At 33.6% G+C, this 18,027-nt stretch overlaps 1 protein-coding gene across 2 annotated transcripts; it reads left to right on the forward strand.

Annotated features, from left to right (window-relative positions):
- Positions 1-2,224: 2,224 nt before the first annotated feature.
- Positions 2,225-5,837, forward strand: LOC132305510 (serine/threonine/tyrosine-protein kinase HT1-like). 2 transcript variants are annotated; one of them, XM_059803154.1, is made up of 4 exons: positions 2,225-2,725; positions 3,143-4,016; positions 4,270-4,734; positions 5,452-5,837. In XM_059803154.1, the coding sequence occupies exons 2-4, from the start codon at positions 3,555-3,557 to the stop codon at positions 5,713-5,715; spliced, it is 1,191 nt and encodes a 396-aa protein (XP_059659137.1). In that variant the 5' UTR covers positions 2,225-2,725; positions 3,143-3,554; the 3' UTR covers positions 5,716-5,837. The 2 variants fall into 2 exon arrangements, with proteins under 2 accessions (XP_059659137.1, XP_059659130.1); XM_059803147.1 differs by having other exon boundaries at positions 2,225-4,016.
- Positions 5,838-18,027: the final 12,190 nt, after the last annotated feature.

Genomic DNA, 18,027 nt, shown 5'->3' on the forward strand with positions numbered 1-18,027 from the left:
TCTTGTTCCCAATTTTCGATTACATTTGCCCAGTCCTAGGGATCGTGCCTTGCTATGTCTAATATTGTTCCTAATGGTTGCGCTGGTATATTATCATATTGTCTATGATATTGTGTTAGGTATATTTCTATTTTCTACATAAGTTTCTCGTGAGGGGTTTAACCTTTGTCCAGTAGTAAAGTCATCACTTAAGGTATTACTACCTGAGGTGTTAGTCTTTGTTTGGTCTCCCATTTCTTGGTCAATTGACTGAGAGCCTGATTCTTCTGGTACTTTCCCTTCTCTATGCTCTATTACATTTAACTCTTTTTTTACTGTGTTTAATTCTAATGCTGTATAGAAAGATTCAAATCCAACACTTAGAATATTTTTCTTAATATCATCATTATTTCCTTGTCCTAAATAAATACTTTCGATAAGTTGGTATTTAGGTTCTGGATACTTGTCTTGCAACTCTTCTAATTCTAAATTATCAAAATCGTATATTATTTTATCTAGAATTTCATCTTCTAATCTATCATAAAGGATATTTATTTCTTCAGGAGATTCTATCTCTATTAGTGTAGTTAAAAAGTCTTCTTGAGTATCATCAACAAAATTGTCTTGTCTTTTATAATTACTAAACCTTTTGCTAGCATCTCCACTATTTGAAATATATATCATATTATTTTCGAGAATCTTTTTAGGTGTACTAGTAAGTTTAGGTAATTTCCATTCTATTCATTCATGGGTAATACTGCTTATTTTTCTGGCTTCTATCATCTTGACATATTTACTACTAAAAGGTTTAACCATTTCACTAAATTAGGTTTTAAATTTTAAGTTATACTGATTAACTACCTTTCCCATAAATAAAGTATTAACTAATAGATTTTCAAATTGTCCTATCATATTATATCCTTTTGTAAATATAGCTATCTTAATATGTTGACTAAATTCTCTAGTAGTCATCGTATAATTGGGAATACATCCTACTATTGCGGCATTGTCAGCTAAGTCTATCTCGGCGCTGGCTATTTGTGCTTGTTGATGGTTATTCCATCGATCATCATAAATATAAGTAAGTGCTCTAGTTCCGATTTCTGCTATATTTAATCCCACTAATCCTATCATTATGACGCCTAAATGCATATGTTCTAAATTATTATCATTTAATTCTTGGCATGCTTCAGGTGTTACAATGTCTAAAATAACTTGATTATTAACTGCACTTATTTTTCATTGGCTAAAATGGTTATATATCCTGCTCTGAAAATTTAATAAATTATTAGAATAAAGATTAATTTTATTTTTTACCTTCTTCATTCCTTATTCTATATATTTTTTAGCATCATGTTCATTATTATATAAATCTTCTACTCTCATTATTTCTTTGGTTTTTCTAAGGATAATGGCCATTATGGTATTTGCTTATAAGGTTGAGATTGTAGTAAATTTACACGCTTGGCTGTTGTAGGAGAGGACTAGTTATTGGTTGACAATTTTATTTCTTTTATATTTTCTGATAATTCAGATAATTCTTTAGAAGATTACCTGGAAATACTTTCTTGTATCACTTCTAATTTCTCTTCAAGTTTATTAACTTTATCAAATAACTGGAGTAATAACTGAATTAAAAAGTTATTTTATCTAATATGTATATTAGTTGACTGTACGTCTGTTTTAAAGCTAGTAAATCCTATAGGTTCTTTTTCAATTTTGTAAAGTTCGCTAATGCGGTTAAATAATCAAAACTACTGGTGCTCATAAAACTATTGTAATAATTTTTGGATATCGGTTTTAAGGGATTTTAAAGAGTCTATGATTATTTTCTGGTTTTCAGCAATATTCTTAATATCACTATTGATATCCTTAATTGCGATTAATATTATCTTGTTATCTAAATTGTTTGGACTAGAATTCTGTAATACTTGTTCTTTAATATAATCTAGATTTTCTCCTAATCGTTTTATAGAAGTATCTAAATTATTAAAATTAATTCTATTCATAAACTAAAATCTTTGCCGTCTGGCTTCTAAAATATTTTGTATTAATATAATTCTAGGTATAAGTTCTTCAATTCTTCTTTGTAGAGTATGTGTTGTGTCTCCTAATTCTAGCGCTATGTAGCAGTTCTTAAGTGCTATTTGACAATATTGTAATACTTGAATAAGTTGTTATTTGGGTAATTGTGCATAAAATAAACTCCTAGAGGTGAAAATATAAATTCAGCTTAATAAAAGATTAAAAATAGAACTTGGTTCATGTATTTGTAAATATGTAAACTACGCTTAGCTATGGATAATATACTTACTAACACCACTTTACTGTAAAAGTTCCAAAAAAACAATTTACAACAATTTTTGGCAAATTATTTTGATAAATTTAACTTTAACCTTGCTTAAATCTTTGACAAATACAAAAAAAAAAAAATAAAAGCAAAAATTCAAATGTTATTTTGTTCGTAATTCTTACGGAGTATTTTGTTTCCTTCTCTAACCCCGCCTTCTTCACTTTCTGCATAGCTATCGCCTCTCTGCAACAAAATTCGGTGAATGGAATCTACTCTCACACAGTTCTATGTGCGATACGCCATGAATTCATTGAATTCGAGTCTCCTTCTCCTTCAAATCACTGCAATCTGTAGTTTTCTCTCTCTAGGATCCACCTCTTCATCGACCATGCTGAGAGTAGAGAGAGAGAGCTGCATCGCATATATGGGTTTTTCTGCAGAGAATCGTTGGAGGTATAATTACACTGTAACGTGATATCTATACCATTTTTTGTTAGTCCCACATGCTCAGATTGTGTACATGTGAATTGTATTTATACGAATTCTTTCGAAGCATTGATTAGTTCTGATTTGTGGTTAATGTGTATGATATAGGTTTATTAATGGGCCTAGGATTTCTTTTGAAGCCAGGATTAGTTTTTGATTTTGGATTAATGAGAATATTAATGTGTGTGTGTGTGTGTTGTATAATACAGTATATGATAGGTTTTTATTTTTTATTTTTTATTTATGAGATTAGAAGTCTTTTGAAGCAATGAATATTATTGGCAGTTAATATGGTTACTAATGATGGGTATTTCTTGAATTTCAATCTATTTAATTTAATTGCTTGATTATTTTTTATATGGGTATACGCGTGGAAATTTCCAGGTAAGATGATGCTTGACTTTCAAGCTTCCTTGCGGTGAGGGTTTCTGTTGATTCAATGAAAGCGGTGATATGACTTTGAAGCTTATAAATAGGGTTTGTGTTTTTTTTTTTTTTTTGAATTGGAGGCTGGCTTTGTTTTTAGGGTTTTTGGTGATTTTGATGGTTCTGAATAGGGTTTTGATAGGTTTGAAGTTTCAAGGGTGTTTTATTCTGATTAAGGGTTGATTTTTGACAAGTCAATCAAGGTTTGAGATAGTCTGGGCTGCTTGTAGGTTTGAACCTTCAAAGCTTCTCTAAAGTCAATTTTGGTAGAAATTGTTTTCTTATAGTTTTATTGTGTCTGCTTCTGAGTTGAACAACACTGAATACTGCTAGGGTGGTTTGTAGTAACCAAGTCCATTAGGGCTTAGCAATGGACCAAACCGCTCAGAATGAACAAAAGAGATCCTCAACTCCACATCCTGAAAGTAAAGAACCTGAGAAGGGAATTATGGGCAAGTTATTCCACAAAGATCCCCAAGAAAACCGGGCACATATGCTAGGGAAATTTTCTTTCATGAAGCTTCTCAACACGAAGAGCCGGAAGGAATCATCATGGAGAAAATATTTTGACCAGGGAGGACGAAGAGTTAGCTCTGTGGAAACAACAGATGAGTGGATGGTTGATCTCTCTGATCTATTTATTGGGTTTAAATTTGCCCAGGGGGCATATAGTCAGCTATATCATGGAATATACAAGGACGAACCTGTTGCGGTGAAGATTATAAGGGTGCCAGATGATGAAGAGAATGGAGCACTGGCAGCGCGGTTAGAGAAGCAATTCAATAGAGAAGTCACTCTTTTGTCTCGTCTCCATCATCAAAATGTCATAAAGGTTTGAGTTCGTTCTTTGTTTTTTTTTTCCCCTTCACCATATGCTATTTGGTTATTAATGATGAATCAATTAAATTTTCTTTTAAGTTATGGAAATTCTAAGTTCTGAATTTGCTCTGTTCAATGTGTAAATTGCTTATTCCTTGTTCCTTTTTAGAATTAGTATCCATTCATGTGGTTTACGAGTTGATAAATACAGTTTGAGCATTGATGTCTTTGTTAGAACCCTTCTGACTTTTTATCTGTTAATACAGTTTGTAGCAGCATGCAGAAAGACACCAGTTTTTTGCATTGTCACCGAGTATCTCTCTGAGGGTTCATTGAGAGCGTACCTGCACAAGCTTGAGGTTAAGAATAAATCCATTCCATTACCGGAAATAATCAGGATTGCTCTAGAAATTGCTCGGGGAATGGAATACATTCACTCGCAAGGCATCATCCATAGGGACCTCAAGCCTGAGAATATTATTATTAATGAAGAATTTCAACTGAAAATTGTTGATTTCGGAATATCTTGTGAGGAGGCCTATTGTGACCGTTTGGTAGATGACCCGGGTTCTTATCGTTGGATGGCACCTGAGATGATCAAACGTGGTAAGTCCTATGGGCCGAAGGTTGATGTATACAGCTTCGGACTGATTTTACAGGAAATGGTTGCTGGAACTATTCCATATGGGGACATGACTCCCATCCAAGCTGCGTTTGCTGTGGCAAATAAGGTACTTTCATGAATTCATTTTTATTGTTTTTGTTTTAATTTTTTTATTTTTTTTTATTAAAGTCCATTCTGCATATCTGCATTTTCCATTGTAATTTATTTATTTGTATTGTACATGATTAATTGCTGTGTTTGGAGGTTAATGCTATTCCAAACCTATATGAACGCACCACATTAGGTCAAAAGCAAAAATTAAATGTGCTCAACTTGTTCATGACAGAGTTACCAAAAAACAGACGACCATAGAAATGTAAAAGTGCTCTCCAGAGCTTGATGATGAGTTTGGCATGTTGTGCCTCTAAATTTTCTGTGAACTGTGCGGTTCTTGGCTCATTTCATCAGCCAAATCTTGTTGTCTATCGTATATATTCCCTCGAAAGCCGGTGTTGTCAAATTGTAGAATTGTTCATTCTATTCCAGTGTGTTTCTTAACACAGATCCAGTTCTTATTCAGTAGGCAACATGATTTCTTGAATCACCCTCTATTTATTCTCTACTTATTGTAGTTTTGGTGGAAATATTATAGGATGAAGCTCCATAGTTTTCAAATTGCTAACTTTTTTATTTGGTTCTGCAGTTAGAACTTAGGATATGCAGCATATTCTTCTTATGTTTTTTTTATTTTTATTTTGGCCTTATTATTTTAATTATAGGACTCCAAAGATGTACCTTAATATTTGTAATTCTAACATCAACATGATTTGGGATTTTCTTTCAGAATTTGAGACCAGCTATCCCTGGGGATTGCCCTCCTGCTATGGGAGCTTTAATCGAGCAATGTTGGTGTTCGCAACCAGAAAAGAGACCCGGGTTTTGGCAGATCGTGAAGGTTTTAGAGAACTTCCAGTCTTCGCTCGCCCTTGATGGAACTCTAAACTTGGTACTGGATTCAACATGTCATGATCATAAAAAGGGGCTTCTTCATTGGATTCAAAAGCTTGGTCCCCACTCCCCATACATCGTAATAAATCTGTACAGATGATATGTACTTCACTATGATTCTTTCTGGTGATCTGGGTTTTTGTAGTTTCACCAGGTTACAATGTAATTGAAAGGGTTCCATTTTATTTAGAACTCTTTTATACAGTAGTATTCTATGCTTCACTTTACTGTGAGCATGAATGAATATGTGTTAGGCCTGCATTGAGGTGAAAATCTGGTTCATTTGCATTTTATACACGACTCGTTTATACTTATGTTGGCATTAGTAATGAAGATAAAATAAAAAAAAATCTTGTGTTCTTCTCCTCTATATCCCTTTTTATGATAAAAAGTCTGAAAGTCGAACATATCCAACTACATTTGTAAAAGTGCGAAAGATGCACCACTCACGTGAAAACCACTTTGATTTTATATAATATAAGAATGGAAATAGTCTTCTTTTTTACCAACAGACCTATAACCTAGCAGTACAAGGCTCCTACTTCTCAAAGGGAGGTCAGGGACTTGAACCTTAGTGGAGGCAGTGTGTGTAAGTCCCAACTTAAAAAAAAAAAAGACCTCCTTTTCGTTGTTGCTTTTCTGGTAAGCATTTTTGGGATGTATTCAACTGTTGGATTACTTGTCATTTTCTTCTAAAGTAGTAGTTGGTTAACCCACCGAATTATTCAATAATTCAACAATTAACTCAAATGAGTTGGTTTCACAAATCTATCGCAGTTATCGTGGATGGAAATAATGGAATATTTACTTTTTTATGCAGCAGCATCCAGATTTCATATTTAATTTGGCAAGACGAGAGATGGCAACCGTGTGGCTTATGGCTCATCTTGTTAGTTAGTATGGACTCCAACAGGCTCAGTAGCTAGAGAGAGCATGGAATAACAAATAGAAATCATTATGAATAGATAATACTAGTAGAATTGTATCATCCTCGTCAGGAAAATTTTGTATCGGGTGATTATTATTTAAAATTATAACTTGTGCTTCAGGGAAGGATGTAAAGAATAGGATCCCAAACAAAATGATAGTATAGAGGGTGATGATGAAATGAAATAATTTCAAAACATGATTAAATCATTCCAATAAAAAATTTTATTTGATAATGTTAAGAAAATTAACCACTCAAACATGATTTAATTAATTTTACTTTGTATTGCGAAGAAGAAGATTGCAATAACGACTGATTTTTTTTTTGTTCTTTTTCCAGACTCCACCACCTTATATTTTGAATTGGCCACCGTCCTCTATGGTTGAACGGATAGGAAGAATTTTTTTTACTTCTTTTTTTATGCTTTGGGAATTTCCTCCTATGGATGCGAATGATTTATTTGTTATAATTTGAGAATTTTTCAATTATCCGGGTATAGTTGAATGCAAGGATAAGTTTTCTTTTTTTTGTTTTTTTTTTTTTTAACCTTTTTTCTTGGGAACGAGGCTGGTAGTACAGAGAAAAAAGGTAGCCAAATTGAATTGGTTTTAGTTTAGTTTCCATTAAAAAAAACATATCTAGTTATTTCATTTTTTGTTAATGGTATATAGTAGTATTAAAAAAAAGGTAAGCTCCTTAAAATACGTAAATAAAGAATTAATTAATTAATTACCGTAGGATTAGATTTTAGGTTTCTTCCGCTCGCATATACGAGCAGTTAAATAAAGTAAATATCTAGTACTTGCTTGTAATGGTGTTATCCCTGTGGTTCTTTCTTACCTGCGTGTGTGGTAGTTGCAGATCATCCTGCTTCTGCTCTAAGATCTAGTGCAAATCCCGAGAAAAGAGAGGGTCGAAGCCAAGGAGGCCGAACCAAGGAAAGGATTTCTTCTGTTTTGCAATTCTGATATTGGAGTATGGCTTCTGAACTCAACGTCTCTTTTGAACAACCAGGAAAGGCCGTCGTCAGTGAAATGGTTGAAGAAAGCGGCGAAGTTGTCTCTTCTCCAACGACATCTCTCTCTATATATATATTTATATGTATATGTATATATATGTGACTAATTAATTTGGTGCGTTTTATAAGGACTTGATGACCCGAACAAACCCCCCAACAAGTTGGACAGATGTATTCAAAGCCCCAGTAGGTGTCTCTTCTCCAACGCCCTAGATATATTTTGACACAGTGAGTGTATATATATAATACTGGGCTAGTTAATTTGGTGTATTTTGTAGGTATCTTTTCCAACTCGTGACCCATTATCCTACGGTTTTGGTGCTCCACTAGAACTCAAGAACAATCCCCGATAATAGAAGGAAGGTCTCTTGGTACACACATAAAGCAATTCATCATTACAATCACAATAATGTAGGTAATTTTTTACTTATTTATTCTTTTATTGATTGGTATGTTAAATTCACATTACACTTGAAAAAATTCCTTGTTAGGGGACAAATTACTAGTGTGTGAAGCTTAAGGGGGCAAACCACGTGGACGTGGACGTGGCCGGTATATTCTTGTACATTACTTTTGAGGCCAAGGATGAGGATTGTGATGATTAGGGATGACAATGGGGCGGGGTGGGGCAGAGATCCCCATCCCGGTCAAATTTTTTATCCCCATTCCCACTCCCATACCCGTTTAATTTTCAATCCCCTCCCCCATCCCCGCCCCGCCACATTAGCCCCCGTCCCCGCCCCGCATAACATTTTTTAAATTTCAATTCACCTTCAACAAAATCAACAGAGTCATAATATTTTTTAACTTAATAATTTAATAAAGTTTCACTATAATTATAACAATTTAAAACATAATTAGATGTTATATTATATATATAGTTATGTAATTTAGTAATATTTTGTAACATGTAAGGGCAATTTTGTAAAAATGCATTATAAACGGGACGGGATTACTCGCCCTCGCCCTCGCCCCCGCCCCATCTCCCGCCAAGGTTTCAAATACAAGCCCTATTCCCTCCCCATTTACATAAATGGGTCACCAAATCCGTTATAAACACGGCGGGGTGAGGCGGGGACCCGCCGAGTATGGGGATTTTGCCATCCCTATTCACCATCAAGTGCATAACATAGTAGTATTTCCTTTATCTTTCATAAAAGATCAAGAATTTAAGTTCTAGTTGGACAATAGTAGGTGTATACTTGGCCAGGTACAAATTTATCTCAATGATGTTTATCCTTACATATAGAAATAAACTAGAAAGCACAAAATCAAATTTGATAATTGTTCCAAGTTTTCCTAAATTTATTGGAAAGTTGGATCAGCCCAAGTTTGTCGATGAAGAACGGATTTAATTGATTAATTGCAATTGTGTTAGTGTCAATACTAATTGACGGGCCTCATTGGTAAGTGCCACAAGATTTAGGGCATTGGAAGTCATGGTTATGAACCCCAATCCATGTCATTGTTGTGGAATAAGAAACTTTCATAGTATATAATTTATTCGGAGCTATTAGAACGGGATCCACCCACTCTTTTGAGAATATGAGTTGAAACAATAATTGAGGTTATGAGTCGAAACAATAACAAGAATATTTAGTTACTAGTTTTATAACCATTCAATTCTATCCATAATCAATGTTGTTTGACAATTGTACATGTATGTAATTTACACCTCCCCCAACATCATATGTTTTTTTCCTTTCCAGCAAACTTTTTCCATAGCATACACAAAATCCCTCCAACAGGAAAGATACTTGTTTCCTAGCATTTCAAACCTTTTTGGAATGTAACTTTTTCAAAACCAGCTTTCAGATAATTAGATTAGAAAACAGCTTTCAATTTTTTCAAGTTGAAAATATGCTTGATTGGAAAAACTACAAAATGAAGAACAAAAATTTATAAATCTACTTGACTGTATCTACTGAAAATAATTTTCGAAACTAAAAGAGGTACATAATCAAAACACACACCAACTTTAACCATCTTCTATGTTGGGGATTCTTCCCTTCATAAGTCAACATGAATTCAGCTTGATACTGTTTGAGGCCTGTTGAGGCTGAAATTCGCGCAGTCCGATATGATACCGTTTTTCTGCAAAGAAGAGAGGAGAAGATCGGTGAACCTTGACGGCACCGGTGTGGTGCCTGCTAAGAGCTCTCCGACGATCAAATTAGTCACGGAGGTCTAAAAAGAAGGCAGGGATTAATCATAATTTTTACGTCGTACCTTCTTTAATGGCTTGATGCCCTATTTATGGCTGTCGGTTGGAATCAAAATCGTTCCGCTGATATCGATGGTTGACCTTATCTTCCGCTTGTGCAAAATCATAGGAGATTTATTACCAGATTTGTCAGGATATGATTTAATCCTTTTGACCTCATCTAGTTATAGTAGGATTATTCTTACTTATTGAACCACGTCAGATTTGATTTCATTATCCTTGATAATGAAATCTAATCAATCTTATCGAGGGTAGGATAGGTTTATATTTTTCCCTATCAGTTGCCCCCCATTCCCAAGCTTGCACGTCTAGCTTTGGGAATGTAATAAATAATAATAATACTTTTTTTTTTTTTTTTTTTTTCAACCCCGGTGAACAGTACCCGCGGGTACTATTCCCGAGGGTACTATTCACATAAATAGTAACTTAGGGAATTTTTTTTTTTTTTTTTTTTTTTTTTACCCGAGGGAACAGACCCTCGGGTACTGTTCATGAATAGTAATAATAATATTTTTTTTTATTTTTTATTTTCACTTCACCCGAGGGAACAGTACCCCGCAGGTATTGTTCATAAATAGTAATAATATATATATATTTTACCCGAGGGAACAGACCCTCGGGTACTGTGCATGAACAGTACCCCGCGGGTACTGTTCATGAATAGTAATAATAAATTTTTTTTTTTTTTTTTTACCCGAGGGAACAGTACTTTTCCTTTTATAAGGGAATAAATTATACGAGTTTCGTCCCTTTACTAAGGGAATTGAACTTTACGAGTTTTACCCAGCTCACCTCTTTAATAAAGGATTTTTATTTAATATCCCTTATTGTAAGGGGATATTAATTATGGGATTCATCCAACCCAGGTCATTGTAGTCCAGGACATTCATTTATTATCCTTATATTACAGGAATATGGATTACGGGATTCATTTAACCCGGGTTCTGATAATACAAGATACTTATCCCTTATAGTCCAGGGATATGGATGACGGGATTTATTCAACCCGGGTCCTTATAATACAGGACACTCATTTACTATTCCCTTTTAGTACGGGGATACGGATTACGGGATTCATTCAGCCCGGGTCCTTGTAATACAGGACACTCATTTACTATTCCCTTTTAGTACGGGGATACGGATTACGGGATTCATTCAGCCCGGGTCCTTGTAAGACAGGACACTCATTTACTATCCCTTATAGTACGGGGATACTACACGTATAAACTAAAAGGAATTTTATTAAAGACCATCATTATTAAAAACAAAATAACACATGATGGAGCTACCCTCCATTTAAATTGGTTAACTGAGATGCCCCCAGTCTTTATTGTGAATGACTTGATAAGGCTAATTCTAGCCGCGAGACAATTTCTAGTCAGTATACTCATCTGAGTCATTCTCATGATATGTGCTGTCACTCTGGCTAAAGAACGATTTCTTATATTTGGTATTATTTTCATCCCTGACGAGAGGGGCTGGCCTCTTCTTGTCCTCTCCCTCCTTCCGTGCACTCATGGTGTCTTCAGCGTTGATGTGTTTTTGCGCTCTGATTAGCAACTCTATCATGCTGGTGGGAGGTTCTTTTGATAAGGAGAACAAGAATCTGGAGGTCTGGAGTCCTCCTATGAAAGCGGTCAAAGCTACCTTGTCGTCCGCCTCTTCTACCTGCAACATCTCTGCGTTGAATCGGGTGATGTATTCCCGAATCGACTCTTCCTTTTGTTGCTCCACAGTAAACAGGTAGGTAGCCGGCCTCCTATGCCTCTGACCAGCAATGAAGTGGCTCACAAACTGCTTACTCAATTCTTCGAAGGTGTGGATGGTTCCTGGCTTCAACTTGTTGAACCAAACTCTCGTTGATCCCTTAAGTGTAGTGGGAAAAGCTCGGCACATGATTTCATCTGGCACAACGTGTAACTGCATAAGAGCTTGAAAAGTTTCTAGGTGATCGAGGGGATCTTTGGTCTCATCGAAGCTTTCGAACAAGGGCATCCTGAACTTGCTAGGTAGTGGACATTTCATAACGGCGGGGCTGAAAGGCAAGTTGGTTCTTTGTACCAGGTCGTCTACGGTGGCAGGACCTTTCCCTTTCATAGCCTGCATTACATCTTCCATTTTCCCCTTGAGATCCTTGATCTGCAAGTCGAGATGGGTAACTTTCTTTGTCTTTTCCTTAAGACAGAAGGCTATGCTTTCAGGAGGTCGGGAACTCCGTAGGAGAGATAGGTGAACCACCTCTTTATGTCGGGTTCCCACCTGGCTTTGTTCCACTTCAGTCTCATTTTGGGGGGAATGATTATCCTTCTCTTCAAGATTTTCATTACCTCCGTTTGGACCTGAGATATCTTGTCCTGGAAAGTTTTGTTAAGCCGGTGGAACAAGGTGTTGCAAGAGCGTTGCATTTTGTTGGATCAACTGGTTCATACCCTGACTCAGAGTTTGTTCCAACGCTGCAAGCCGTGCCTGGTCGTTTGGGACGTCTAGGTTTTCACCCGACTCTACCCTTTGACCAGATCCCTGCGACGGTGTTCCTTCGGTAACCATACCTTAATTTAAAACAAAATTTCTAAATTAAGCCTTTTAATATATTAATATAATATTAATATTTTTCTTATTCAAGGAAAATATAAATATATTCTTGTGATTTAGTTTTGTAGGCAATTGATGTGTCCAGTGAGAGTCCAAAACAAATATAACACATGTAATAGGGATAATAATTTCATTTTGCTAAGAGAAAGTCCAAAGCAAATATATTGTTGAATAATTATGGACATGTAAATTACGTAATAGAGATAGTGATTTCATTTTATAGGCAATTGCTATGTAAGAATTCAAAGGAAATGTAAAGTTGAATAATGATTGATATGCAAGAGAATTTAAAAATTATAAGAAGCCATGTGAGATTCTTGGAGGGACAAACTCCACACCATCCAATTTTAGCTGGTAGATAAGAAATTCTTATTAACAAATAAAAGCTATTTATATAGTAGAGAATATAACAAAAGCAAATCTAAGCTTGATGACTTCAAGTAATTCACTAGGGATAAATATAAGCAAGTCTAGTCCATAGCTTTGCTCTATGCAATTGAAAGATGTGGAGTTGTCACATCAAGAAACGTGTCATGATAAACTTCATTCATCCATTTCTGCCCTCTCTCTTAGTATCTTCAGTAAAAGGGGGTGTTTGAGAATAAATCAAAATATTGAGCAACCATTATGAAATAGTTAAACTTTACATTTTAATTTTTCAATCTCATCTCATTGCCATGCCCTCTCTCTTAGTATCTTATGTAAAAGTGTAACTAATTCTATTCTAGTCAATAAAAACACCTCATTATCTTTATTCCCAAAATATCAAATTAATGCTCTCTAGAAAACAAAGGGAAGTAAGTGGCATTAAAAGAAAAATCTTAAACCTCTAAAATGTGCATATAAGACGTATCTCAAGTAGAAATCTTAAACCTCTTAAAATCTTACATTACAGGTACCTACAAATTCAATATCAGATAAATAACCTTGCTTTATAATTGCTAAGGATCTAATAGAGAGTATGACTCTAAATAATAAAATTCATGTTGTTGACAGAAACAAATGTCTCTCATTCCTCCCAAAACAAATCCATAAGAACACGTATCACTCAGAATTGATAGTATAATAAAAAACCGAAGATACAAAAATAAGCTAACTTTCAATTGTGAAATTATATATAAAAATAAATGAATACAAGAAAACAAAATAAGAGTTCTCTTGCATTGGCATAAGCCTTCGATTAAATTAGACATGATAGTCTTATTATATTGTAATTCTTCTTTTTTAAAATGTTTATGTAATTGGAACCCTTGTTATACCTTTTCTAAATTTTATTGTATAATAATAAGAGATAATATCCCTAGAACTATTCAGGAAAAAAAAAAAAAAATCTATATATATATATATATATATATATATATATATATATATATATATATATGTATGTATATATATCCCTAGAACCGTTGATAGAATCTAATATACTCTTTTCACAGACAACAAATCCATAAGGAAGCATATAGGTCATAAATGAGGTACAATCAAAAACCACATGAACAAAAATGGGAACCACACAAGAAACTGTTGAGTTCCATACAAACATACATTTATACATTACACATAAAATCTCCATAGTTTCCTCTCCCCCAAAAAAGTGGCACAATCTCAAAACTGTATCTAACTAATAAATTAATTTTACCAAATTGAGTATGTTTTGATCTCTGCTTTTGATCGAATTCCACGGAACAGCTAAGCATTACAAGTTTTACACTTACCACAAGTTTTACACTGACCATCATCACGATCTTTATCAATGTCAAAAGTAATGTAAGTACGTTCGAGACCACAATACATCATCTTTGCTTTTGATCGAATTTCACGGAACAGCTCAGCATAAAAGTTTTACACTGACCATCATCACTAGGGATGGCAAAATCCCAATCCCAGCCCCGCCCCGCCCCGCCCCGTTTAGGGCAGGTTTGGGGACCCTTTTATGTCAATGGGGATGGAGATAGTTTTTTAAACCCTCAACAGGGACGAGGATAGGGTAAACCTGCCCCGTTTATAGTGTAAGTTTACAAAAATACTCTTAAATATATGTATATGTTAAAGTAAGTATACATGTGTGTATATATATATATAAATATTATGTGGGAACAATTTAAAACTTAGCAGACAACCTTTTATTTTTTATTCTTTATGAATCTCTCTCCCTTCACTTTTTTATATATTTCTTTTAGTTTTTTCTTTCTCCAACAAAGGATATATATATATATTTTTTTCTTTAATATGTTACTTTCTCCAACAAAAGCAAACAATAATTTATTTATTGAATTCAAAACCTACTTCAACTGACCAAACTACTTCAACTGACCAAGCAACTGGGATGACTACAAGAAGGTTAGCCGGTTATAGGGGAGGGGCGGGGAAAAGGGAAAGGGGGGCAGGGCGGGGATGGGGATAGGGATAGGGGTGGAGGTGAATATTTATGCTGGTATCAGGGTGGGGATGAGAGTAAAAATTGCACCGGAGAGGGGGATGAGATCCCCACCCCATCCCTAAATACATTCAACACTTTTTTTTGGTCCCACACTTTGAACCCTCCCCTCCCCTCCCCTCCAAGGATGGGACGGTTATATCATTGTCCTTTGATTTTACTGTTTCATAGTTTACCCTTTATAATTTATGTTTCTTTTGCACATAATTTCTTAAAGTAGTTAAAAAATGTGTATATATATATATATATATATATATATATATATATACATTTATCATCACATTCTACAAGTTTAATTAAATGTGAAACTTCCAATTAGCCAAAAAAAACTAATTATGACCCAGATTACAAACAGAATTGTAATAATAAAGTGGGATTAACCCAATTTTAATACATAAGCTAGGTGTTACAAGAGAGTGCTTGTTCCACATCGAATTTGGGTGAAAAAATATATTAGTATAAATGAGTGGTTATACAACACTACCCAATAGCTTAAGTTTTTTAGTAAATAGGTAAATGTCTATCTATTACAGGCGGTATCAGAGTTAGATCCAATTCTCGATCCAGTGGCACGCCAAGCACTCGACCCATACCGCAAGGCCAATAACGAGGGCGTTGTGAGTTAAAGCTTTCTCTACTTTATACAAAATGGAATCTGGTACTAAGGCCCACACGGCCCACGCAAAAGAGCCTAAAAGAAAGATATAAATAGTCATAAATAGAGATTAGTCAAATACCAATTTCAGTATCTTCTTATAATCGTGCTGGTTAGGGTTAGGAAAAATGTGATTTGATTAAGAACTCAAATGAAGATCCTATTCCACCCAACTCTATGATCCCTTAAGATGACGTTGACGAAATTGATGGGCGAGGCAGAGGATGCCCTAATCGGAATTGAAACCCAAATGAAGATCTTGTTCCACCCATAACAGAGTCTTCGTTGAAGCACTGATTTACACAAAAACACCACAACAGAGGGGGGGGGGGGGGGGAAGGGGGAAGAGATTGCGTATGGTTGGAGACTTTGAGTGTTTGGCTAAGTGTGTGAAGGGGCAAAAACATATGGCTTCCTTCTTGCTTTGCGGTGGGTTTGTTGTAAAAGAAAGAGAAATCAAATGGCGTCGTTTTGATTTTGTCCTTTTAAGTAATTTTGCCCTCTAGGTTTTTTTAATTATTTTTGTTATGAGTAGAGTGGATGGTATTTTGGTCTTTTCACCTACCAGTTATTATTATTGGACAAAAAGTCATTCTTTGCTCACTTTACATACTACCGCTGCGATTTGAACAGGATGGGTGTTATTTGCACACTTTTAAAACTACAGGGTTTTTTTTGCACTTCACCGTATATATATAGTAAAACACACAACGTGATGAAAGGTTATTTTATAATTTTAATTAAAAAAATTATATAAAAATTATCAAAATAAATTTACTTTTTCAAATAATTGATTAGTAATTTTTTTGAGTAATTAAAATTTTAAATATTTATGAAGCGAAATGTATTGTCAAGATCAAAATTTAAGAGTAAAACCTCAAGTTTAAGGGGTTGCAATTATTTGTATAATATGTACATAATTAGATAATGAAAAATATATAATATTTAAAAACTTATAGACAAGAAAATATATTATATTACTAAACTTATTTGTTTAGTTAATAAATCCTGACATGACATGATTAAACAAACACGGAAAGATAAAAAATAAAAATAAATCAACATGATTAATGCAATTCAAAGAATAAAATATAATTAAACAAACACAAAAAATAAAATAAAAAAATAAAATAAATCAACATGATTAATGCAATTCAAAGAATAATGTACCTGTAATAAAACAAATAATTTTAAACCATATTGCGAAATAGATCAATTAAAATAAATTAAGATGTTTTTTCAAAAATAAATGGAGTCATTCAAAAAATAAATTACTACCAAATTTTAAAGAAAAAAATAATATATCTGTAATAAAATAAAGAATTTTGAACCATGTTGCGAAACAGATCAATTAAAATAAATTAAGATATTTTTTTTAAAAAATAAATGATGACATGACAAAATTAAACAAACACAACAAAATAAAAAATAAAATAAATTAACATGATTAATGCAATTCAAAGAATTGGATAAAACATAATAAATGATTTGAAACATCTTGATTGGTAATTTATTAATCATAATTTATTTTATCAAGATGTTTCAAATCATTAAATAAATCTTTTAATTAAACAATTACATAATTTAATTGGTAATTTATTTTTTTATTTGGAAAGATTTAGATCTATATTTATATTTAGGAAAGAGTTAAAAATGGAATAAAATCAATTTGGTTATGTTTTTCTTCTATATTACTTGCTGTTCATTCCCGAGAAAATAATTAAAAAAAAAAAAAAAAAGAAAAAGAAAAAAACCTTGTTGGCTAATTAAGAAATTCCCAAATCATAACATATGTATATATATTTCCCATACTATCAACCATAGTCCATTGAGAGCGCAGTGGCCTGCTGAAAAGCAGAAGGCAGTGGCGTCTAAAAAAAGAATAACAAAAAAATAAATGAGTAGTAGCGTTTGAAAAAATTAAATAAAAAAACCCATTCCTTTGCTACCGCCAGGCCAATAAAATAATAATAAGTACGGATGTGTTGAATAGATTCTAAAGGTATTAAGACAATGTTAAATAATTATCAAGTCAATAATCGTCTTCATATGAATATATGGATGTGAGAATCTTGGAGTATAATTTCGCCCTTGAATATTATTAATTTAGCATGTTAAAAAAAGTATCAATTAGTTGGTCTAATATCTTTTGGTACTCCGTTGATTCGCATGTCATCATAACTTTTTAATGAAACAAGTCATTATGAATAGACAATCCTAGTAGAATTGTATCATCTTTGTCAGAGAAATCGAAGTTAAATTTTGTATCACGTGATTATTATTTAACATTGTAGCTTGTGCTCTAGGGAGGGACGTAAAGAATAGGATCCCAAACAAAATGGTAGTATTGAAGTAGATAGTGAAATGAAAAAAATTCAAAACATGATTAAATCATTCCAATAAAAATTTGTATTTGACAATGTTAAGTAAATTAACCACCCAAACATGATTTAATTAATTTTACTTCGTTTTGATTTTTAATTAATTTTACTTCGTTTTGACTGCGAAGAAGATTGCTTTTTTTTTTTTCTTTATCCAGACTCCACCACCTTCTATAT

Source organism: Cornus florida, unplaced genomic scaffold, assembly GCF_030987335.1.
Source record: "Cornus florida cultivar Cherokee Brave unplaced genomic scaffold, ASM3098733v1 CherokeeBrave_3.0.0_Hap2_Chr01, whole genome shotgun sequence".
Lineage (NCBI taxonomy): Eukaryota > Viridiplantae > Streptophyta > Magnoliopsida > Cornales > Cornaceae > Cornus > Cornus florida.

Excerpts from the sequence above, each read along its gene's own strand:
- LOC132305510 (XM_059803147.1), top strand. The coding sequence starts at position 3,555 with ATGGACCAAACCGCTCAGAATGAACAAAAGAGATCCTCAACTCCACAT. Across the intron at positions 4,017-4,269 it reads ATCATCAAAATGTCATAAAG|TTTGTAGCAGCATGCAGAAA; the intron begins GTTTGAGTTCGT and ends CTGTTAATACAG. Across the intron at positions 4,735-5,451 it reads CGTTTGCTGTGGCAAATAAG|AATTTGAGACCAGCTATCCC; the intron begins GTACTTTCATGA and ends ATTTTCTTTCAG.